The sequence below is a fragment of the Notamacropus eugenii genome, chromosome 2 (genome assembly GCF_028372415.1).
Source record: "Notamacropus eugenii isolate mMacEug1 chromosome 2, mMacEug1.pri_v2, whole genome shotgun sequence".
Taxonomy (NCBI): domain Eukaryota; kingdom Metazoa; phylum Chordata; class Mammalia; order Diprotodontia; family Macropodidae; genus Notamacropus; species Notamacropus eugenii.
In genome coordinates this window covers 507891856-507916412 of record NC_092873.1, presented here as the reverse complement: position 1 = coordinate 507916412, position 24557 = coordinate 507891856, and the positions used below count along the sequence as shown (strand labels likewise).

The following is a 24557-nucleotide window of genomic DNA, read 5'->3' as shown; positions in this document are numbered from 1 at the left end:
TCTCTTATACCACAGTGCTGAGCATGTGAACAACTCCAAGGCTCCCCCCTTGGCCACACCTTGGGCAAACAGTATTCCATCCAATTGGATCCTAGGACTAACTCACAATACAGTCTGTGGGGAAGAAAGAATCTGAGAGAGAACTTTGCTCTGTTCTTTGGTGAACTTCCCAGAATTCCAGGATTGACACAAAAATAAAGCAACCTATGAGCCCCAAAGAAAGAAGCTAATAAACCCCAAGAGAAAAGAAAGTGCAACATCTGGGAGATTTGCCTTTTTGCCTTCTTGTTTGTTTTAATAAATTGTGCATCATAGACAATGTGTCCAACCTGGAAGTAGCTATTGGTGCAGGGAGTCCTGGATACAAATGGTCTGGCTGTCCCCCAAACATACCTCACTTCTCTAGAACCACTTTCAGCCCAGGAATTCTGACCAGAACACAAGAACAGGGAGAGGACATCCATTCTGCCACCATCCTTGCGTGCCCTAACCCTTCTCTGTCCTCCCTTCCCTCTCTTTCTCAGGTATTGATCATCAATTCCACATTATATGCACTACAAGGAAGGGTGGATTCTGGGCTTCTTAGCACCATCCTTGACCACCACTGCTTCTGGTGCTCCTGTGCTACCCATCCAAGGTGCCCTCTGGTGATGCCTTTATTCTGTTGTTGACACATTGTCTTGTAGAGTGAGGGACCTTCCCTTGGAAATGACTTTGTAGATATTTTAATTTTCTTACCTAGTCCACTGTTGACCCCACCCACAGAGACAGTGATTGAAGTCACTCAGATACCAGTGAGATGGGTGAGCCAATCTCCACCCTGGATTTGCTGAATCACAAGAGTTATGCACCTAACCTTGAAATGGGGGGAGTGGGGGGAAGAAGGGGAAAGTGTGGGAAGAAACAGAAAGTATTGCAAGCAGGAAGATACCTAAGAAGGGCTATAAGGACCAGTCATTGAAAGACAAGCCACAATGGTCAGGCCTTAGAGAAGAAAGGATGGAAATGTCCAGATCACAGAGACGAAGGATGAAGTGATCCTTTACTATAACTATAAACCAACTAGAAGAGCAGAGCAGGGGATCTCTAGTCCCTGCATAACGAAAAAGACCTTGTCCAGTAACCTGTTCTTTTACCTTCTCTGTCTCTACCAGGAGAATGAATGAATGAATATTTATTTATTTATCAAGCACTATGATAATCACTTTGGATATAAATTCAAAACCTAAGACAGTCCCTGCCCTAACAGTGTACATTGCATAAGGGAGATTGTTCTGGCATAGGTCAATCACCACTTCCCTCAGCGTTCCAAGATACCCTACGGACTTCGTATGTGTCTCTTTTCTCTGCAGTCTACTCAAGTCCCAACAAGTCCTGCTCTTCTTCTTTAAGGGGGCCAGAAATTAGCATCTCAGTTCCATTTAACCTCTTAACACTGGGTAGCTTTTACAAAGTGATATTTACAGATATTGCAAGAACAAACATACAAATATTTCCCCCAACCACTCATGACATTCTCTCTCTCTCTCTCTCTCTCTCTCTCTCTCTCTCTCTCTCTCTCTCTCTCTCTCTCTCTCTCTTTCTCTTTCTCTCTCTCACTCACTCACACTCACACATACACACACACACACACACACACACACTGTAAAGGTGGACACTTCCAGTTGATAAGTGATGAAGCCTTAAACAACAGTAAGAGTCTATAAATGGAGAATAAAGGGTGATGGGAGAGATGAGAGACAGACACAGAGAGAGAGAGAGAGAGAGAGAGAGAGAGAGAGAGAGAGAGAGAGAGAGAGAGAGAGAGAGAGAGAGACATCAAGAAAGCAGTTAGTTTTTTATCCTCAGTAACTTGTTGAGAGAATGAAATAGGTAAGTTTGGAGAGAGGTGAGTGGGGAACACCTGACTTCAGTTTTGAATATATTGAGTCTGAGACATCAATCAATGTGAAGAAATTCTCAAGAGGATAAGAAATTTGGGACTGAAATTCAGAATAGATTAAGGCCTAATGTATGGGTTTGGGAGTCATCAGTGGAGATAATCATTAAACCCATGGGAGCTGATGAGATCATCAAGAGAGAGTTTAGGGAGAGAGAACAGGAAAGGACCCAGGACAGAAACAGGAGACACAATACAATGGACAGAAGATGAATGATCATTTCAAAAAAGGGACTGAGAAGGAGGTTTTTGACAAGTAAGAAGAAAATTAGTAATGAACAATGTGAAGGAAGTCAAGGAAAGAGAAAGTATCCATGAGAAAGGGGTGTTAGTATCAAAAATGTAGAGGTCAAGTAGATTGAGAACTGGGAGGAGGTCAGTGGATTTAGCAGTTTAAATCATTAATAACCTTTGGAAAAGTCAGTCACTATTAAGTAATGGGGGGAGAAACAAGAATGCAAAGGATTGAGAAATCAGTGGATGATGGAGTAGTAGAACCCATAAGTACAAATGTTCCTCTCTAGGAATGTGGCTCTGAATGGGAAATCAGATAGCGTATTAGCATAAGGACAACAGGGTCAGTGAAGTTTTCTTAAAGAGAGAGAGGAACATGTCTAAGCATCAAAAAATATATCAGTTAGACAAAAGATAGAAAACCAAAGAGAAGGAATGGCTGAGTTCTGTAAGAGGTGAAAGGGGCTAAGATCAACAGCAAAAGTGGAGAAACTGACCTTGGAAATAATGACCTCTTCCTCAGAGACTGAAGCAAAAGTAGAGAGAATGGATAGTACCAAAGGGTTTTGAGGCATGGGACTGGGAGAAGAGGAGTTTCATACGGAGTAGTATCTGTTTTATCAGGAAAGTAAGAAGTCAAGTTCTCTGTGAGAGAGAGAAGGAGGGCAGAAATGGCATAGGGGGCTGGAGGAGATAAAGAAAGTTTAGAATAACCACTGACAGATCCCACCAAGGAAAAAGAATCACTCAATCAATAAGTATTTATTAAGCACCTACTATGTGCCAGGCATCAGGTCAAGTGCTGGGCATACAAAGACAAAAATGAAACAGCCTCTGGTCTCAAGGAGTTTATGTTCTAATGTGAGAGATGATAACATGTATGCCTTAGTGCATAGAGACTGTACACAAAATGGCTGGGAACTTGAAAATTGATCTTGTTGAATTGAATTATCCATGTCATGAAAACACTACGTTGCTTTGGGTGAACACTTTCCATCAGGTATACAAGGACATGACATCTGACTGTCTGAACTCAGGGAAGCAGGTGGATTCAGGATAAGTTCAAGTGAGGTTATCTCTTTGCCACTTGAATTTCTAATCATCCTTCAAAGCTCAACTCAAATGCCACCTGCTCCAGGAAATCTTCCTTGTTTCCTGTAGTCTTTACCTTCAGACTTCACACTGAATTATGTTTGCTCTTCTCTAATGCACTGATCATAAAATGTACATAATAGGCAGCTTTGTTGGTAAACACCAACATTCTCCACTAGGTTCCATGAAGATGGAGACTAGATCTAATCTAAAACTTCCCCCCTCCCAACTTTCCCAGGTTTTCCTCCAAAGAACCAAGTCTTTTTGGACACATTGGTCTCTCTGTCCTGCCATCCAGGTTTGGTCCTCACTTTATGTACATCTCTTATCACTAGCCTCACTTTTAAAAGACTAAGTACTATGGAAGTACCTTGGAATCTATCTATTATCTTCACACATAATGTTGACCTGAAAAATAAGACAAGGAACTCATACCTTACCAAAGGGCCAGTGGTACCAAAAGGTCCCCATCCATGAAGGCAGATGGGATAAACATACAATGCCTGTGAAACTTACTGGCCAAGAGTTAATATCCACTGCTTGCCCATCAGGCATCTTGCCCATCTCCACATTAGTCTCCATACCTGGGACCACTAAGCCTGAGCCATCATCAATTACAGAACTGCAATTTATTGCCAAGTTAATATTTGCTCCTCACTCTAATGAGAGCTTAAATACATATGCACTCCCTCTAAAACACAAATACATATGCACTGGAAAAAAATGAGTAAATTAATTTGTGGTATATGAAAGTCATGGAATATTCTTGTACCACAAAGGCAAGGCTTATGTGTGCAAGGGGCTGTCTTATGGCTCCAAGGGAAGCAGAATAGGCATCTTTAGCCTCCACCCTCCCCAACCTTCTCCAAGGGAAGCTTTAATTCCTATCAGAAGAGATGAAAGTCAGGGCCAGAGTTCACTCTGCTCTCCTCAGAGAGAGGGAGTCTCTTATTAAAAACACTAAAAAGCATAGGAACAAAAGGATAAAGTGATAAGTATTACTTAGCTAAAATCAAAAGCAAGCATTATCTGTAATGGGGACAAATTAGAAGTCTTTTTAATGAGATTGTGGGGAGAGGGTGAGGGAGGGGGAGTAAGACTATTCATTATCACCATTACTATTCAATATTGTACTAGAAATGTTAGCTATAGCAATGTGAAGAAAAAGAAATTGAAAGAATAAGCAGAGGCAATAAGAAAAAATTACTGTCACTTTTTGGAGATGATCTGATCGTATACTTACAGAACCCTACAGAGTCAATTAATTAAGCTGAAGCAATTAAGGACTTTAGCAAAGTTGCAGAATATAAAATAAAGCCACACAAACCATCAGCATATCCTTATATTACCAACAGAACTCAGAAGAAGTCCATTTAAAGTAACTGCAGATAATATAAAATACTTGGGGGAGTCTACCTGCCATCATACACCCAGGAACTGTAAGAAAATTACAAAACACTTTTCACATAAATGAAGACTGATTTAAACAACTGGAGAAATATTAATAGCTCATGGGTAGGTCAAACCAATATAATAAAAATTAGAATGCTTCCCAAATTTATTTATTCAGTGGATATCAAAAAAATTTTTATAAATCTAGAAAAAATAATAGCAAAATTCATCTAAAGAAACTAAAGGTCAATCATATCAAGGGAATCAATGAAAAAAAGTGAAGGAAGGAGGACTGACAGTAGCAGATCTCCAATTAAATTATGAAGCAGTAATCGTCAAAGCAATTCAGTACTGGATAAGAAACAGACTGGTGGATCAGTGGAATGGTTAGCTACACAATAATGACCATAATAATATAATGTTTGATAAACACAAGGATCCAAGTTATTGGGGCAAGAAGTCACTATTCAACAACAACAAAAAAAAAAACTACTGGGAAACCTGAAAAGCAGGTTTAGGCACAGACTAACATTTTACATTGTAATCCAGGATTGGTTGGTTGATTGTTGTCTTTCGTTCTTGAAGAGGACCAAAATAACATCACCATGATAAAGCAAAATTTCAGTGTGTCTGACTGTGGCTGATCAGACCAATATGAGCTTGGAATGCTCTACCACAGGTTGGACACAGATAATCTGTGTGAATATTTGGGGTGGATACTCCAAATTTGTGCATCCTACAATTTATGCTGTCTCAATTATGCTTTGCTCATAGAGCACAGCACCCTTTCTGATGTCGACATGCCATGCTGTGTGATGTTGTGCCAGTGTCTCACATGTTGCACAGTCAAATCCAAAGTTCTTGAGAGAGACCTTTAGGGTGTCTTTGTATTGCTTCTTCTGACCACCATGTGATCTCCTGCCTCATGTGAGTTAGCCATAAAATAGTCTTTTTTGGCAAGCATACATTTTGCATTCGAACAACATGGCCAGCCCATCGGAGTTGCACTCTCTGAAGCACAGTCTGAATGCTTGGCAGTTCAGCTCGAGCAAGGACTTCAGTGTCTGGTACCTTATCCTGCCAGGTGATCCTCAGAATCTTCCTAAGACAGTTCAAATGGAAGATTAGGGTTAGAATAGATATATGATTTAAATATGAAAGGTGATATGATAGGCAAATTAGGAGAACACAGAAAAATATTACCTATCAGATCTATGGATAAGGGAAGAGTTCATGATGAAACAAAAGACAGAGAGGGTCATGGAAGGTAAAATGATAATTACATTAAATTTAAACAGTTTGTACAAACCAGCCAAATGCAGACAAAGTTAGAGGGAAAACAGGAAATTGGGGGGAAATTTTTACAGTAAGCTTCTCTGATAAAGGTCTCCTTTCTCAAATATATAGGGGACTGAGCCAAATTTATAAAAATAACAGCCATTCCACAATTGATAAGTGACAAAATGACATGAATATGAGTTTTCAAAATAATAAATCAAAGCTATTTATAGTCATATGAAAATTAGAGAAAGGCAAATTAAAACAATCCTGAGGTACCACCTTACATCTATCAAAAATGACAAATGCTGGAGGTGATGAGGGGGAATAGGTAGACTAATAAACTGGTGGTGGAGTTGTGAACTGGTCCAACTGTTCTGGAGAACAATTTGGAACTTTGTCCAAGGGCTATAAAACTGTACATACCCCGTGACCCAGCAATAGATCTGTAACTCAAGAAGATCAAAGAAAAAAGGAAAAGGTCCTATACATTAAAAAAAATTATAGAAGCTTTTTTTGTGGAGTGAAAGAATTAGAAATTGAGGGGCTGCTCATCAATTTGTGAATAGCTGAACAAGTCGTGGCATATGATTATGATGGGGTATTGTTGTGCTATAAATGGGGGTGTGGGGTTTTCAGGAAAAAAAACACATGACAAGACCCATATGAACTGATGCAAAATGAAGTGAGAAGAACTGAGAGATCATTGTGCACTGTAATAACAATGTTGTAATGATGATCAACTGTGAAAGGCTTGCCTACTCTATTCAATACAGTGATCCAAGATGATTCCAAAGGATTCATGATGAAAAAATGCTATCCACCTTCAAAGAGAGAACTGATGAACTCAGTGCAAATTGAAATATAATTTTCTCACTTTTTTGCTTTTTTAATGATATGGCTAATGTGGAAATATGTTTTACATTATTTCCCATGTATAATTTGTATCATTTTGCTTACCTTCTCAGTGGGTGAGGGAGGGGTGAAAAGAAGGGAGAGAATTTGAAACTCAAACTAAAAAGAAATATATATATATATACATTTTTTTAAAAAAGACAAAGCAAGATGGCTATAGAAAAACCTGGGAAGACTTATATGAACTAACACAAAGTGAAATAGGCAGAACTAGAAGAACCCTATGTATAGTAACAATGTGATATCCTGTGTATACTAGCAATTGTAATGATGAATAGCTGTGAAAGACTTGGATACCCTGATTAGTAAAATGATCCACAACAATAAATGTAGATTGAAACATATTTTCTTTTACTTTCTTTATTTTTCTTGGAGTTTTTTTGCAATACAGCTAGTATTGAAATATGTGGTGCATGACTTGATATGCACAATGGGTGTATTTCTTGCCTTCTTAATGGGTGGAGGAGGGACTGGAAGGAAAGAGAATTTGGAAATGAAAATTTTTAAAAATTTTTAAAGGAAAAAAAGAGCTGGAGTACCAGGTTATAATTATGTATATCTACTCCCTTATTGTTAGTATAAGGGATGTGATCTGATACAATCTTCTGATTGTCATTTTTCATTATTGCTGGGGAAGCAGCACCCTAAGTTCTATATCCAAGGCTGACCCTATTTCATCTAATATCAGTTCCACAATGAAAACACACATTGAATAGCAAAGAAACAGATTTATCTAGATTGTAGCAAAAGCGAAATCAGAGAAGGTATACATAAGAGAATACATGTATCAGACAACATAGAGTGGAATGCTCCCATTGGGAGAAAGGTAATTCAGCTTGAGGTTTCACCTAAGGGGAAACTCCCTGAAGTCTCTAGTGCAGCAAGCTAAAGATAGGAACGTGGTAAAGATTGCTGGCTCCTCTCATGTCTTCCCTGAATCTTTTCTTTCAGTAACCTGAAGTCCTCTTCCATCTTCCTTCTTGAAGCTGGAAGCCAGAAACCCCTGAAGTGACTTGAAGCTTGAAGACTCTTGAAGAAGCTTAAATAAGAATTGAAGCTCTTGCTAACTTTGTCCTGCCGCTCATACAAGGCAGAGTATTCATCTTCACCAATAAAAAGCGTATCTCATACCCATGGACTTTGGGACAGGGGTTACAGTACAATAAGAAAGGACAAATGTTGAGAATTCAGAGATGCATGGGAAGATTCATATGAACTGATGCAGAACCGAGTAAGCAGATCCAAAAGAACATCACGCACAGGACTTGGTCCTTGGTAAGCACTCAATAAATGCTCTCTATCTGTGTATCTATCTATCTATCTACCTATCTGTCTGTCTGTCTATTTGATTATCAATCACACTATCTGTATTTCAATCAATTTATCTTTCCATCTAGCTGAATCTGTCTACAATCTATTGATCTGTCTATCCATCTAAAATACTATAACTATGTGAATGAAAGATGACCAAAAAGAAAGTCTGAATCCCTGAAACATCACTGCTTGTTCTGGGAAACAGATAACGAATCACACCTCTTCCTTCACAACAAAGTGGCAGACTACTGGAACACAATAGTATATACACTGGTAGCTTTATTCGCCGTATTGAATGTTGTTGCTTTGTCATAAGGGAGGGTCAAGCTTGGAAGGAAGGCTATCAGTGTAACTGATGTAAAGACAAAGGGCATCAACAAAATATTTTTTAAAAAAAGAAAAGAAATCTGAAAGAAAGGAACAGTAATAGTAGTAACAATAATAATATCTAGCACTTGTGTTACATTAAAGTTTGCAAAATGTTTCATCGATATTATCTCATGTTGCCCTCTCAACAACCCTGCCTGGGAGGGAGGGCAACTTGCCCAGGGTCACACAACTAGTAAGGTTCTGGGGCTGAATTTGAGCTCATGTTTTTCTAACTCCACGACTTCCACGCTATCCACTGCACTACCTTGTTGCCTAGCTACCCTATGTTTGGGGAGAAAAAATCAAAAGCATCATTACTGTTATTGTAGAACAAAACAGAGGGACAGCTTCCAAGCCAGAAGCCTACTTTCCCCTCTCTTGAAGGGAATAAATCTTCTTGTGACTTCTTTACATATTTTGAGGGGATATTTAATGAAAGCAGGAGAAGGTTAAAGGCAATACTTCCACAAACAAAACTCTGTGACCACTCTCAATTCTACACAGCCATTTGTTTACTGTTTGTTCTTCATTCTCAAATAGGACCGATGACATAAGGGAGGTGACGCCATGACTTGCAAGTGAACTGGATTTAAGTGAGGCAGGGCTGGGCAAAGTCACCAGCCTCACTTTCTCTTCCAGAGCTATCTGGGTCCAGGAGCAAGATATAGATCAAGACAGCTGGAGATGGCCCTGACTGCAATGTGAGACCTTGGCCTTTTTAAGCTCTTTCCCAGGTCACAGTTTGACTGGGACAATGCCCATTCAGTGGTTAAGACTAGGTAAAAATGAGGCAAAGGATGGCCTTTTTTACCTAGTCAAAAAAAAAAAACCAATCTGGGAGATGAACACCCTCGGGATTTCTGGGCAAAACAGAAACAATTGCTATTTACACTCACTCTGAGCCATCTCAGCCCAAACAAACACAGACCAAATGAGGCTTGGGCTGGGACCTATGGTTGGTCAATCAACGAGAGCCAGAATTATTTGGGTTTAAGACATGGTCCTTAAAAGAAATCTAAACCATAAACAGTCATACAACTAATGTCAAATTACAGGGAATCCTAGACCCCACTGGGGCTCATTCTCAATTGGTGGCAAAAAAAAAAAAAAAAAAACATTTGATTTATTCCAATCAGCTGCTGCCTGGAAGGTTCTTCTCCAGCCCTACATCTCCCCCTGCAATCATGCGAGATGCCTTGGATAATTCATCAGGAAAAATCCCTTGGTCCAGTGACCATATGATTATGAATACACAAAGCCAGGAGAGGTATTCTCACTAATGGAGTCTCTCTGCATGGTTTCCTGCCCTGGAGCGCTAATGGAAGAGAAATTCCCAGAAATGGTAAGCAGGGAAGTCATGCTATGAGAAAGAAAGAGAGAGAGAGAGAAGAAAGAGAAAGGAAGGAAGGAAAGAAAAGAGAAAGAAAGAAGAAAATACTACTCATATTAGTTACTCCCTGCATTTTCCCTACAGATGGGGAGGAGGGAGGGGTCTCTTAGGGCAGATCATGTCTACGTGACCTTGCTACTGGAACCCTCTGAGAGCAGGACTATTTGGCCTTCACAGACCATAATGCTGGGTCTGAAGCTGTGATATGGAGTGGTCTGACAATGCCTATTGACATCCTCTCCCTCCCCCCTGGGTTAATGGGTCTGCCAGTGACAGGCCCTGCTCTTGGTTTTTTGCCACCGACTCTGAGTCAGCATCCTCTTGGTCTCCCAGGTGACAACACATTCCAAATGACCTTGTTTGAACTGAAAGTGCTTGTGTTCAGAATGTTTAGCTCAGTAAACAACATGTGGTAGACCTGTGCCAAAGAAACGAAGACAAAGATTTCTTTAAAATGTTTTTGTTTCACCCTTCCTCCTTCCTTTTTTTTTTTTTTTTTTTTTGCTTTTGTCCTCATCTGGGACCCCCATGCTGCTGCCCTCTGCTGGACTTTGCTGTCCCTGCATCCCTCAGCCTACCCTTCTCAACACCACAAAGCAGCAACATGCCTTACTCTGCACTGTTCAGAATCCCTCTCTTCATTCGATGCTTGTTCAGGGTCCTGTGCTGGGAAGTACTCCCTCACTGCTCCTCATCCCCTCCTCCATTTATGGGATCCCAACTTTAGAAACATATTTCAGTGCATTCTTCACTCCAATCAAAATGGCCTACTATTATTCCTTGACATGGCATTCCATTTCCTGCCTTTGCTGCTGCATCCTGACCCTTTGGGATCCCTCCCTGAGCCCTGGGTGCTGCATCTGCCTCCATTCTCAGCAGTCAGAATGGGTTTAATGACTGATGAATTTACATTTCAGAGAATAAGTATCAAACTTTGAGACATAATCTCCCCTTCCTTCCCCACCTTCTCTTTTTCTGAGTAGGGCAGACAGTCATTCCCAAGTTCATCCTGCTTTGTAAAGTTTCCAATTTCTGTGTAGCTTACATGTACTGAGCTGGGTAAATAAATCTGATTGCCCTAACCGCTATTAATCTGGAGACTGCCTAAATTGTGAACCAAAGAGCTGCATCGGGGTGAACAGAGTCTGGCTTTCATTAAGGAGCAGTTCAGAAAGGTTCAGGGCTTAAGATCTGGTCACCAAAAGTTCTGTTCAGCCAAATGGAAGAGGAGAATATTGTAACTTTAATGTAAAGCATTTTTTCCTTTATAGCTCCGAGTTTGAAGTTAAATATAGTACACCATTTCTGATCTTTGGGAAATAACTATTTATTGAATTCCTAAAAATTTAAACCGCTCATTAGGTTTTATGATTATTTATATACATATAATTTGTCCATTTTGAAGCACACTGGTTTTCTTTTCGTGGCCTCTGTTTTTCTTCTTTCTCATTGAGATTAGCAGTTGAATTTCTATCGTTGTTTTGGATATTGTTTTCGTTTTGTTTTCATTTTCACCAGTTGGCCCCCATGCCTGGAATGTTCTCTCTCCTCATCTCTCCCCCCCTCCCCACCCCCGGGCCTTTCTGGCTTCCTACACATCTCTGCAAAAACCTCCCCCTCTGCAAGAAGCCTTTCCCAGTCCATCGTAGTCTCAGTATCTTCCCTCTGGTATTACCTCCAATTTATCCTGCCTCTAGCTCATTAAGGAGCCCCTTAAGAGGAGAGGTTGTCTTTTACTGTTCTTTGTATCCCCAGCCTTTACCACGGTGCCTGGCACATAGTAGGTATGTCATAAATGCTAGTTGCCTTGTTGATTTTCTTTTTTTCTCTGTACATCTGTCATCATGGTGTTGCACCCTCTGTCACATCTGCGTAGGAAGTATGCTATTTGATCATTCTCAAGTTAATACACAAAATAACATAAACAATAAATATCCCATTTCAGCGCTAAGGAACGCTGTTGCTATTATGGCCGATGATTTGCGCAATTCCTTGCTGAGGCTGGAGTCATCTCCCACTTCACACTTGGATCCCCCAGATGAGGCAGCCCCAGGGTCATAGTACTCTGCAGAATCACATCCACTTAATATCTTAGTGCATGGACCCCCACCAATGTTTACCTTTATTAGTCAGCCAAAGGACACAATTAGATCGAAACAAAGGCATTCAAAGAAATAGAATCCAAAGAAATGTAACAATAAAATCTTTCTCCAATACTCCTGAAGTCCATTCTCCCACAAATATACACACTATCAATGGGGAAAGTGTACACATGTAAGGAACACAGGGGATCGGGGCAATTGCATGAAGGGGGAGCAATACAGTGAAAAAGAGGTATGTACATGTAGGGGACATGTGTGGAGGTAAGGTGTGGAGGTAAGGAATGCATGGCTCTAATCCTGCCGGTCCACCCATGTTATTCTGGATGCATGGTATCCATTGGATATGTCGTCCCTACCACATGTGTAGCCTATATTGGCCATTGCTCTGCTGCGTTTGTGGAATATCTCTCTGCTTCCAGTTTTTGGCTCCAGCTTGAGTCCGTGCTTAGATAGAGTGCATCCTACTGAGAAAAGTGGTCTCTGCCATGCTCTTTTGGGCAAAAGATCCAAGGTTTTCCGTATCTCTTTCTGTAAAGTGGCCGCACTGTTATCATACTGATAGCAATCCCTTTCCAGGAAAAAAAGAAAAACCTCTTCAGTTTTTCCCCCTTCCCCTCAGAGCCGCTTCTGGGAACTGGCTTTTTATCTCTGTCAGGATGTGATATGTCAGGTGCTAGGTAACTAGGCGTGCTTCTGACCTATATCCCAAAGGGCTTGGCACCTGGCAAAAATAATGAGGGAGAACTGCAACAAGACAGATTTAGGCTTGATATCAGGAAGGACAAAGACCTAACAACAAGAGAAAGTGACAAATGAAAGGGATTTTCCTCAGGATACAGTGAGTTCCTTCTTAATGGACATTGGCCTATTGTGAGTGGTGTTATGGGGTGACTTCTGTTGAAGTAATGATGTGCTAAGAGCAATATTTGTTTTGTGTGGCACTCTGGGAACTATCACTGAGAAGAGGGCAGACTGCCATGCTCAAACATGTGAGAACGTGTGCACACACACGCACACACGCATGCACGCACGCATGCACGCATGCATCATCTTGGTCAGAACCTTGCCCCTTTTGCCCTGAATCTCTCACATGCCCTACTCAGCACTATTTACTGGGCACTGTCTAGTTCTATCAGAACTCCAAGTGCCTAAAGAGTACTGATTGAATCTGTACCTACACATATATGTTACTTAATCTCAAATGGGTCTTCACCACAGCAAGACAATCGCTTTGGAACTTCCCGAGATGACCATTCCACTGGCCAAACACTTGTTGATGTTATCGTTGTTGTTCAGTCATATCTGTCTCCCTCTCTATCTCTCCGTCCCTCCCTCCCTCCTTCTCTCTCTCTCATTTGAGCTATCTTGCTCACTCCCAATGAACAAGCTCTTTCACTCTGCATTGTCGGGTATATAGTCTCTTATATAGACCATCTCTGATTTCCATTTTGCTACAATTTGGATAAATGGGTTTGGTTTGGTTTTTGCTATTCACTATGTGTGTGGAACTGGTATTAGGTGGGGAAGGGGTCAGATAAAAAGCTTGGAGTCTCCATTTCTTTCACTAACATTAGATTGAAGCTGATCACATTCCCTACACTACTAATATTTAAGGGAGCAGATAGATATAATCCTAGCCTGGTGTCCTCTCTGAGGTCTCAAAGCAGAAGATTCCTGATTCTCTTCCTGGCAGGAATTAGCTTTCCTTGGGTTATGTTTCTCCGTCGCTGAAGAAGACCATGCCATCAGAGAAATGATGACATGACTTGCACTTGACTTTGTTTTGAGTGAGGAAGGGTTGTGCAGGTCACCAGCCTCACTTCTCCTCCAGAGCCATCTGAATCCAGTGACCAGATATTCATCAGGATGACTGGCGATGACCCAAGATGCACTGGGAGACCTTGGCTCCTTTAGTCTCCCTTGGAGAAGGGTGGGGAAAGAAGAGGGTAGAGATGTCTATTCTTTCCCAGTCCAAGCCACACAAGGACAGTCCTTGCAACCATGAGGCCTTGCCACACAGGCCTCACTACACTTAGGGTCTTCCCTACATTATATAAATGCTTATTCCCTACTCTCCCCTTCCTTCTCAAAGTCTTTGCTTCATGAGTAACCTGGGGCAATTTTTGGTTTTAGGATTAGCAATGATGATTCAGGCCAGGTTTGACATTCTGGCTAGTAACCAGGAAGTGCATCAGACAGGTGGTAAGGCTATTAATCAAACATTTATGAAGCATCTGTCATGTGTGAGGCACTGTCCTCAGCACGGGATCAATTGCTTTTGTTCTCAGTTCCTCTCAAACAGCTGATCTAGAGACTCCTGTACTGGTATCTCCTCTCCTTTCACTCCCTATTCCTCCCTATCCTCATCTCCCTTTCTTCCTCTCTCTCCTTTCCTCTTGTCTCCTCTCCTCTCTCTTGCCCTCCTCTCTCTCCCTCTCTCATCTTTCTTTCCCCTTCTCCTCTCCTCCATCCTTCATCTCTCCCTCTCCCTCCTCCCCACTCTCTCTCTTCTTGTCCTTTTCCTTCTCCTTCTTCCTCTTTTTCTCCTCCTACTCCTCTCTCCTCTCCTTTCCTTTCTCTTTTCCCATACTACTGTGTCACTTTACCAATTAATGGAAGAAAACTGAATTGGGAGCCCTTTGTATGAGGCTAGAAGCCTCAAACCCTCCAGCTGTAACATTGTATAATGCTCCCAGAAGTTTGCGCTGAAACCCCAGAGCTGTTTTAAGAGCTTCTCCACCTACCCTTTCAGCTGTCAGTAACTAACCTGGGTTGCCGGCACTTGGCCAGCTGGAAAGACTATTATTTTCTTTGTCCTTTTTGCCAGGTAGGTAAGAAGTAAACCAAGTCCTCACCTGCTCCTCCCTACTGAGAACATAGTTGGCCAAGCTCCAACAGAGCCATTATCACACCTTAGGGGGGATAGAAGCCAGGGTGTGGGAGATCCAAAACTTCTTAGCCCTGGAGAGAAGCCCAGTACAAGACAGGAAAGAGAGGTATCTTTGACTCTCACCATCTGCTTGATCGGGAGTTATACAAAGGCAAATGGGCTTCCACCAAGTGAGCTTTAGGTGCCCACAGAGCAGAAATTAGGGCTCAACTTGGGGGATGGGCAGGGGTTCAAACAATCTTGGATGGATCATTTGAGGAAAAAGGACAAATACCCTGTAGACCCTAGATGCTTTTCATCTGATGTTCCAACAACCTGGCTTTCTGAGCAGTGTGTGGAGTCTGTTATATTGACCTGGAATCTCTGTATTATTGTAAAAGTATTGCCATTAACTAACTAAGATGCAGCTAGGTGGCACATTGTGGGATTTAGAGTCGGGAAGACCTAATTTCAAATCCATGCTCACGCTGAACAAGTCACTTAAATATGTCTGCCTCAGTTTCTTCATAGGTAAAATGGGGATAATACTAGCAGGGCTATTGTAAAGATAAAAGAGGGTAATATTTGTAAATCATTTTGCAAACCTTAAAGAGCTATATAAAGAAGTGCTCACTGTTGATTAATTTTAGGGCACCTTTTTAGCCCCTTGCTCATGCCAGGAGGTAAGCAATGCAGTCCTTTAAAAAAGGCTACTAAGACACCCTGAGGAATGCCCAATCCCACTGCTGCTTTAGTCCAGTGAAAAGATGATCCTATGGCCGGGGCCACCTGTGGGCAGGGTTGTGACAACAGCTCCCAGTGTATCTTCCACCTTCTGCTTTGTCACTTGCCCAATGCCACGGGACTTGAGGTAGGTAAAAAAATGGTAAAAAAAAGGTATGGGTGACATCTTTTGACTCATACATAAACTGGATTTAAGTGAGGCAGAGCTGTGCAAAGTCATTGGACTCACTCTCTCTTCCATAGTTATCAGAATTCTGTGGCAAGACAAAAGACAAGGTGACTAGTGAGGGTGTGGAATGCAGTGGATGACTTTGTTGTCCTTGACATCAAACCAAGCTCCACGATGCCAGTTTCAGCTGCCTTCATGGCTGTTGGAACAAATTGTTCTCATCTACCCATTCCCACGTGCTTGGGGTTCACACACCCCTAATTCGCTGAAAAGATTGAGACCTGTCAATTATCCCTGGTTTAGCCCAAAATCATTTACCAGGGTGTGTCCTGACTGGGAGCCTTCCTCCCTGCTCTATGACCTTGTGAGATTGCTGAGTTGGACTTCTTGCAACTGGAAAGCCTATATGTTCTGGCATATTGTCCTGAGAATAACCAGTCAGTTGAGGAGAGAGAGTGGTATTTCTCTGGTTTCTGGATTTAACCTTTCTTGGGATGGGTTATCTCTGATGTAAAAATACACCTTCTCTTTTCTAGGAGTTTCTGTGCCTGAAACATCTCATAATAGAAATGTCCATGTTTTAAGCTCCCTCACTAATTGTGGGCTCCCTGCCTGTGGCATCAGAAATCAGGAGCCAATTAGATGAGCTTGCTTGAGATGCTACCTTTTCCTATAAAATTCATAGCTGTCTTCCACATTCCTGAGCTGCCCTATTGTATGGGTTGGGACTTAGGTGTCCTCCACAAACTAGATCAAAGGAAAAAAGCCTTGTTTAACCTGAGTGCCAAATCTGGAGAGCACTTCTTAATAGGTCATTCATCCCTTCTTCCTACTGAAGACCATCTCACTCAAATCCTAGAGATCCTCCCCACCCCATACTTTGCAGGATGCATCAACAATACAGCCACAGAAATGCAAGATTTGAGAACTGGAGAGAATTTCTGAGACCATCCAGTCCAACCCATCTATATCACCAGAAAGGACCCCAACCAGACCATCTACAACAAGTGGTCATCCAGGCTCTGCCTGAAGGTTTACATGAAAGGGAAGCCCATCCAAAGCAGCCTATTCCTTCTTGGCCACCTCTCCTGGTTAGGAAGTTTGGATGAAATCTACCCCAAAGTTACCTTTCACAGAAAAATTCTCCTGTAGGTTACTCATGATCAGAGAGGGTACCGAGGTGAGGACCACTCGGTCCCGTGCCTCAGTTTCCCCCGGTGTCAGAGGGGGTACCGAGGTGAGGACCACTCGGTCCCGTGCCTCGGTTTCCCCCGGTGTCAGAGGGGGTACCGAGGTGAGGACCACTCGGTCCCGTGCCTCGGTTTCCCCCGGTGTCAGAGGGGGTACCGAGGTGAGGACCACTCGGTCCCGTGCCTCAGTTTCCCCCGGTGTCAGAGAGGCAGTGAGGTAAGGCCCACTTACGTCCCCCCGGGGTCTCAGTTTCCCCCCGGGGAAGAAGAAGGGGCCGCAGGCCTGGCCGGCCTCCCTGGGGCCCGCCGCCCCGCCCCGGTCCGGGGATCCCCCTAAGTCTGCCGGCAGCGCCCCTCCCTGCCCCGCTCCCCCGGGGCGGTCTCGGGGTCCGCCCGGCTCTTACCACTGCCCTCCCTCCCGGCCGCTCGCTCGCTCTCTCGGAAGGAAGGCGCAGGGGAGGGAGAGGAGGGGGTTGGGGCGTCGAGCCCGTCGTGCACACGCGCGCGCTCCCGAGGCGCGCCCGGCCCCACCGTCCGCCCGCGGCCCCGAGCGCGTACCCGGCGAAGCGCGCCCCGCAGCTCCCGGAGTCTGGGGGAGGGTGAGGTGAGGGCGGAGGGGGGCGCCTGCGGCAGAATGGGAGGGGAGGGGAGAGGTGGAGGAGACTCCGGGAGGGGCGGGCGCGGGTGGAGGACCCGGCGCATGCGCACTGCGAGAGTGGCGGTACTTGGCGGAGCCCCTGAAAGTTAGAAACAAAGTTGCGAGTAGCACCGCCCCCTCCCCCGGCGCCCCGTCCTCCCTCCCGTCCCCCCGCCCGGCGCGCGGCCCGGGATTCCTCTTTTCTGCTTTTTGGCCGGATGTTTTCTCCAGGATCTTGCTAAGCATCGGAATCTATACCTTTTCTTCCTTCTCTCCTGCCCCGCCCCAACCTCCAGACCTGTCATTAAGCTTCTTTTTAATCAGAACCGCCGGTACTCGGACAGGTAGAGTCTTCCTGGCCAAAAGCCCTTCCTTCTTACGTCACAGACTAGAGAGCCAGAGCCCTCTCACACGCCGCTTTCCAGCCCATTCACATCCTCCTGTTTATTCTCATATTGGCTTCTTATATCCTTCCTCCTTCGCCAAAGTCCCAGCCTCCCCTAAGCAGAAGGAGACAAACCACCTCCACTTCTCTAACCTTGACTTCCCTACCCAACGCTTGCTGGTCTCCTCCGAGGACTAACCCTAATTCTGCTAAAAGGACCTTGGGGGAGTAGCCGTCCTCAGCTCTGGTGCCTCTTGGGATGCCCTCTGTCCCTCCAGAGACAGTCTGCTTCCTGTGTGTTTCTTCTGCAAGGCCACCGTCTGACTTTTCTTCTCCTTGGCCGCAGTGGCTTGTTTAGAGCTTTTTTCACCCTTCCGTAGAACATGAGGAGCTGCCTCCCTCTCTCAAAGTTGAGACCCAGCCTTCCTAGAAAGAACCTGGAGGCAGAATTCAGACCTCCATAAAAGAGAAACTGCTTACTCTAGCACCTATGGAGAAGTTTCCCTCTCTCCACCCTAACCCTATTCTCCTCCATAGACTTCCACGCAGATGTCGTTGCTCTCTCAAACAGCCTCCCTTCTCACTTTCTTGAGCTACCAAACTCCCATGACCTGCTCCTCCACTCTGCCTCAGCTGTATCCTAGGATGGGCATCCTTTCGATCTTGTCATTCACAAATGCTCCGCTCCCGTGATAAAGAACACTGAAGTTTCTTCATCGGATCACAGTCTCTTCTCCTCCTATCTTTTTCTGAGCCTTTCTCTTCCACCCCCATTCTTTTCTCCCACGATTGTTCATCCCTTTATCCCTTAGGACTTTCTCAGGCCATCCCCCCCACTCTGGTGATACTTTCCTTTCTTTCTAATTTCCACTCCTTGGGGAACCAGTTATCCTCCTAAAGCACAGACCTGAAACAAACTGAGAAGACTTGTATGAACTGATGCAGTGAAGTGAGCAGAGCCTGGAGAACAATTTATGGAATAATAACAACACTGGATAAACACAATTTTGAAAGACTTGGGAACACTGATTCAATGCAATGGCCAGACATGATTCTTGAATGATGAAGCTTTCCACCTACCTCTTGACTGAGAGGTGATGGGCTCAGGATGCAGAGTAAGGCTTATGGTTCTTGAACGCGACCATTGTGGTCACATATTTCACTTGACTATGTTTGTGTAATGGAGCATGCCTAACATGGAGATCTCCTGCGCTCCCTTTCACATGCAGAAGAGTAGTCTCCTTTAACTGGTGGCAGAGCCAGAATAGGCTACATTTTAAAACGACCACAGGATTACTGTTTCCTGCTGCTTCCAAAAGATGAAGATCACAAACACTTCACCTACAATGAAGGTGTCATGAATTAAACTGGGATGGAGGATCGCCCATTCTAGCCCCTGAGGCTTGGGGTGTTTATTTCATTTGTCCTTCTCTGCGGCCACTGCACATGCTACAGTTTCTTGAAGCCACAGGTAAAGAGGTGGGTGACAGGTGGGTACCAACAGTGGAGAAGCAGCCCCTCCCACCAGAAGTACTAGTCCTCCCTGAACACCAAGCTAATTCAAATTCAACGACAATCCCGGTCCTCTGGAAGTTTACTTTTAATGAGGGAAATCAATACAAAAAAGGAATGTAGAAAGCAGGGAATGCATATGGAGGATATGGTACCTGAGCAGGAACATGATAGAAAATTTCTGGAAGGTCTGAAGGGGAGCCTGGAAAGGATGAAGACCTGGCTGGCTTAAAGACCTGGAGGTTATGAAAGGAACCAACCAATCAGAGGAATGGGCCCGAGGGGTGGAGGGTAATTCCAGTATAAGAAGTCCAGGGGGTATTTTTTAAACGTTTGGTGACTCATCCACAAATTCTGCAACATCTACCCTGCAAAGTAAGGATAGTATTATGATTCTCATTTTATAGATTAATAACCTGAGGCTTAGAATGGAGAAAATCATAAACTATCAAAAAGGAGGGTGGTATAGTGGACACAAGGCAGCTGTGGAGGCAGGATGATCTGGGGGGCTCAGTTCTCCCTCTGATATCCTGGCTCTGTGACCCAGAGCAAGTCACTTCATCGATTGGCCCAAGGAACCCGGGTTAAAAGTTACAAAGACCCCTTGTTTGTCTGCAACAACAGAAGTTCTCATACCAGGAGATCTGTACATCAATAAAATCATACAAAGAGATTAAAAAACTCCCACCAACAATCAGATCAGAACATCATAAGGACCATCAGACAGGTACAACCCAAGTGATCTTGCAGGCTCAGAGGATGAAGAGGTCACTTCCAGCTGCTGCATAAGCAAAGGCATTATAAAGAAGGAGGCTGAGGTTGGGAGGGAGGGGAATGGTAGAATTCAAAGATTAGATTTATTATAGCTCTTATTATTATATTCTAGCTCTGCATTGTATTATGACTTTTCATTGCTATCAGATCCCCTCCTCAACTGTGAGTTCCCTGAGGGTAGCTATTGTATCTAATTTAAAATTGGGATCTCCTCCAGTGCCAGCCCAGGGCATGCTCACAGTAAGTATTTAATGGTCATTTGAAGCATATCGAGAAAAGAATGGATCCAGTTTCTTAAGCACTCCGAAAATGTTCCCCCTACTCACATCCACCTCTGAAAACCCTTGGCTTCCTTCAAAACTCAGTGCAAATGCTAGGTTGTACAGGGGGGGGTCTTTGTGAGAGGGTAGCAGCTTCTGGACTTTCTGGTGTGTGGCTGGTATCCTATGATTAGGATGAAAGATTCTTAAGGGCAGGGACTTTTTAACCTTTCATTTATACCCAGTGCTTAGCCCAGGGATTCATGGGCACATGAGTGCTTTAAAAAAAAAAAAAGTTTGTCAATTGACTGACTAAGGCATTACTGCCTTGGGATAGCAGGCAGTTCCCAGGAGATTTAGAATCCAATCCTATTCTGTGCCAGTCTGGGATACCAAGACAAAGGCAAGGCAAGGCGCGCATGCACACACACACATGCACACCCACACCCACACACACACCCACACACACACACACACACCCACACACACACACACACACACACACACACACACACACACACACACACTGTTCCTAGTTCTGTCCTTTAGGGCCAAGAAGACCAAAAACAATCCCTCTTCTATGTATGAGAGTTCTTCAAGTTCTTGAAAATGTTTCCCATGTCCCCCCACTACATCTTCTCTTGTTCCAGCTGATCACGCCCAGTTCATTCAAGTCATGGTCTCCTGTTACCCTCCATTGAATGTTCAACATCCATCCCAAAGTTAGCCCTAAAATGGAACCCAAACCTTCAGATGACTTTTGACTTTCTCTTCCTCCCTCCTTCTTTCTTCCATCCTTTCTCTCTTACTCCTCTTCTCTCCCATCATTCCCTCACCACCCTTATTCTTTTTCCTCTCCACATTTCCAGGAGAAAGAATGACCCCTGGTGCTCTAGATTCTGTTCTGTGGGATCTTTATTATAGACAAGCGTGAAAGAGAAAAGCAGGGGAAAGTCCTAGTTGGGCAGGTAAAGAGTCAGACAGATGACTGATAGAAAGGAAGGACTCCTCATTTTCTGTTCTCTGGGGCAGTATTAATGGAGTCTTTTCATCCAGAGGTGGATCCCAGTTAGGGACTTGAGAACCAGCTTTGAAATAGGCAGGGGAGGTTTTGTGGTATCTGGCTTCAGCTCAAAGAAGAGCAGGGTCAGAGCAATGACCACCTTCATTTCATTCATGGCAAACTTCTGCCCAATGCAGTTCCTAGAGATGTGGAAGAGAGAAGGGAAGAGATGTTTCAGGTTCTTTTAACCCAAGACCTAGCAGAGATTCATTCAATCTCAATCACCCATTGTAGCATTCAAGACTTCCCACAGCCTGGTCCCAACTACATTTCTAGATTCATGGCTAGGGCCCTTGGTCCTGGACAGGCATGTCCAAGACTAAGGGGAAAGACCAACAAATGTTATCAGTCATACATCTGACATTAACCTTGTGTCCAAGTCTTATCACCACCAAGCATTTCCATATATTCTTTGCCCAAGATCTCAGACAACTCTTGGTGTGGCCAAGATGTCCCCAGTGATACACACAACACAGAAAAACACAACACAGATGATTAGAAAAGTCCTTGCCCCCTCACAACCATATTTCTTTATGACAGAGGATTCTTGATTAGCTCTATTTATTTTCTTCCTTTCTAAAAAGTAACAGCAGTAAAATGAACCAGCATAACAAAACCAGCAAAAAACCTTGATCTTCTATTTTCATGAGCTGGTTTCAGGCAGCTTCGACATTAAAGAGAGACGGGGGACTGGTATCCTCAGGCCTTTCAGCAATAGATTTTTTCTTCTCACTCCCACAGCTGCACTGAACTACATTTCTTATGGCAGAAACACTGAGCTCCCACCACTGCAACTTTATATCCTCTATACTCCCAGTAAGCAAAATAATTACTGACATTTAAATAGCTGATCATTAAGCAAGCATTTGTTAAACATTTCCTCTGTGCCATGTACTGTGCTAAATGTTAGGAATATAAGAAAGGGCAAAAAATAGTTCCTACTCTCAAGGAGCTGGTAGGGGAGAGAACACTGAAAAATATGTGCTATTTATATGTTTTAAGCTAAAATGCTTCCATCAGGAAGAGTCTGAGACTTGAATCATGGAGCTTGACTAGGAAATACTACTCTTGATTATTGGTCTCTCTCTTTACCTGTTTAATTGTGGATTTCTTGTTTCTAATTCCAGAATTAGAATTCTGAGGGAAGAGGAGAAACTAGATATCAAAACTAATGTTTCCTGCTCAAGCACCATGATTCAAGTCTCACATTTCTCCTAAACAGATAGAGGAGTCAGGGGTGTAATCAAAGGTTGTTTTAGTGTAATGGATGCATATTAATTCAAGAGCAATTCAGTGTATCTCAGGGTGAAGAAAATCATCCAGTCCTAGAGATAAGAATAAGGGTTAAGAAAAGACTGCTTTTCAGCTCCCTCTTATATGTTGCCTTCCCTCAGTATAATATGAGCTTATGACAGACAAGAATTATTCTTTTTTAGTTCAAATAAAAAGTACTCTCTCAAGGTTAGAATCAAAACATCCATAAGATATTGCTAGAGTTGATATTAAGGGTTAAGAATTTCCATCTGTTTTTAACATTTCAGGTTTTTTTGTCCAAGTTCAGAATTTCATAATTCTGAACCAGGTTCATCCCAACCACATTGCTGAGTGAAAATTTAAGGAAAAACTGGATCATGGTGATGGCTCATTTGATTTTCATAGCAAAGTTATAAGAGATCAAGAAATAATAAAACAAAATATAAAGAATGAAAAATAGAAGAGAATATAAAACATCTCAAGAAAAACAACAGATCTGGAGAACAGATCAGGAAGAGAAAACGATCAAAAAAAATCTTGATACAATAATACAAGAAATAATTAAAGAAAATTGTGAAGTATTAAAACAAAAGGAGAAAGTAGAAGTAGATAAAATCCACCGATCAGCACCTGAGAGAGATCCTATGAGGAAAACCCACAGGAATATCATAATTAGATTCTGAAACCCCCACCTCAAGGATGAAATTTTACAAGCTGCAAGAAAAAAAGTTTAAATATGACAGTGCCAAAATTACAACCGCACAAGACCTGACAGCAGCAACACTAAAAGCCCACAGGAACATTATACATCAAAAAGCAGAAGAGCTGGGGTTCCAGCCAAAAATATCATACCCTGCAAAGCTAAGTGTAATCCTGAATGGGAAAATGGACATTTAATAAACTGTCAGACTTTTAGGATTTTGTTTTTTATAAAACCTGAACTTAGAAGATTCGACATACAAAAGTCAAGAGAAATATAAGGTACATACCAAAGACTAATTACAAGGGACTCAATAAGGACAGCTTGTTTACCTGTTATAAAAGTATAATGTAGCCATTTGAAAGTGTGCCCCCAAGCGGCACCTGCCACTTTCCAACTGGTGCTGGGAAAGGTAGTCAAACATGAATTACCCCCAAACTCCTAGTGTATCTAGAGACTTCATTGTCACTGGAAAGACCAGCCTATCACTTCATGGATGACCTCTCCACACACACCCCCCCCCAGCTGCCTTCTTCACATGCTGATTGATTTCTCATTCATGTGCTTCTCAAACCCAGAGCAGCCCATGATCCCTGAAGTGCTTGACCTTGCTCCCTCATACAGTTCTCCCTCACTCCAAGCCTGCTTTTCAGCTCCTTTCCATGTGCTGTCTATCCCCATTCATATGTAACTTCCTCAAGGATAAGAACTGTGTTTCTTTTTGCTTGCATGTATATTTCCAGTGCTTGGCACAGAGTGAGTGCTTCATAAATGTTCTGTCATCTTCCTCTCCATCTAGCTACCTATCTAGCTTTCTAAGACACCAGAAAAAGGTGGATTAAAATGTTGCATTGTCTTACAAAAAAAAAAAGTTGATTGGAAGTCATCAGTTGACAAGTGCCCACTCCATAACCCCTCTATCAGTTATGTAGGTCACATAATATCATAGTAAGACATGAGCACTGACCCAGAAGA

General features: G+C 43.0%; 1 protein-coding gene across 2 annotated transcripts in view; it reads right to left on the bottom strand.

Moving 5' to 3' along the window:
- Positions 1–21462: 21462 nt before the first annotated feature.
- LOC140530092 (cytochrome P450 4A11-like) overlaps positions 21463–24557 on the bottom strand; it is a 49275-nt gene continuing 46180 nt past the window's right edge. The window contains exon 12 of one of the 2 annotated variants that reach the window (XM_072649334.1): positions 21463–21768. In XM_072649334.1, coding sequence (XP_072505435.1) covers positions 21600–21768 — 169 coding nt within the window. In that variant the 3' untranslated portion in view covers positions 21463–21599. The remainder of the gene's footprint in view (positions 21769–24557) is intronic. The other variant, XM_072649335.1, reaches the window with a different exon arrangement.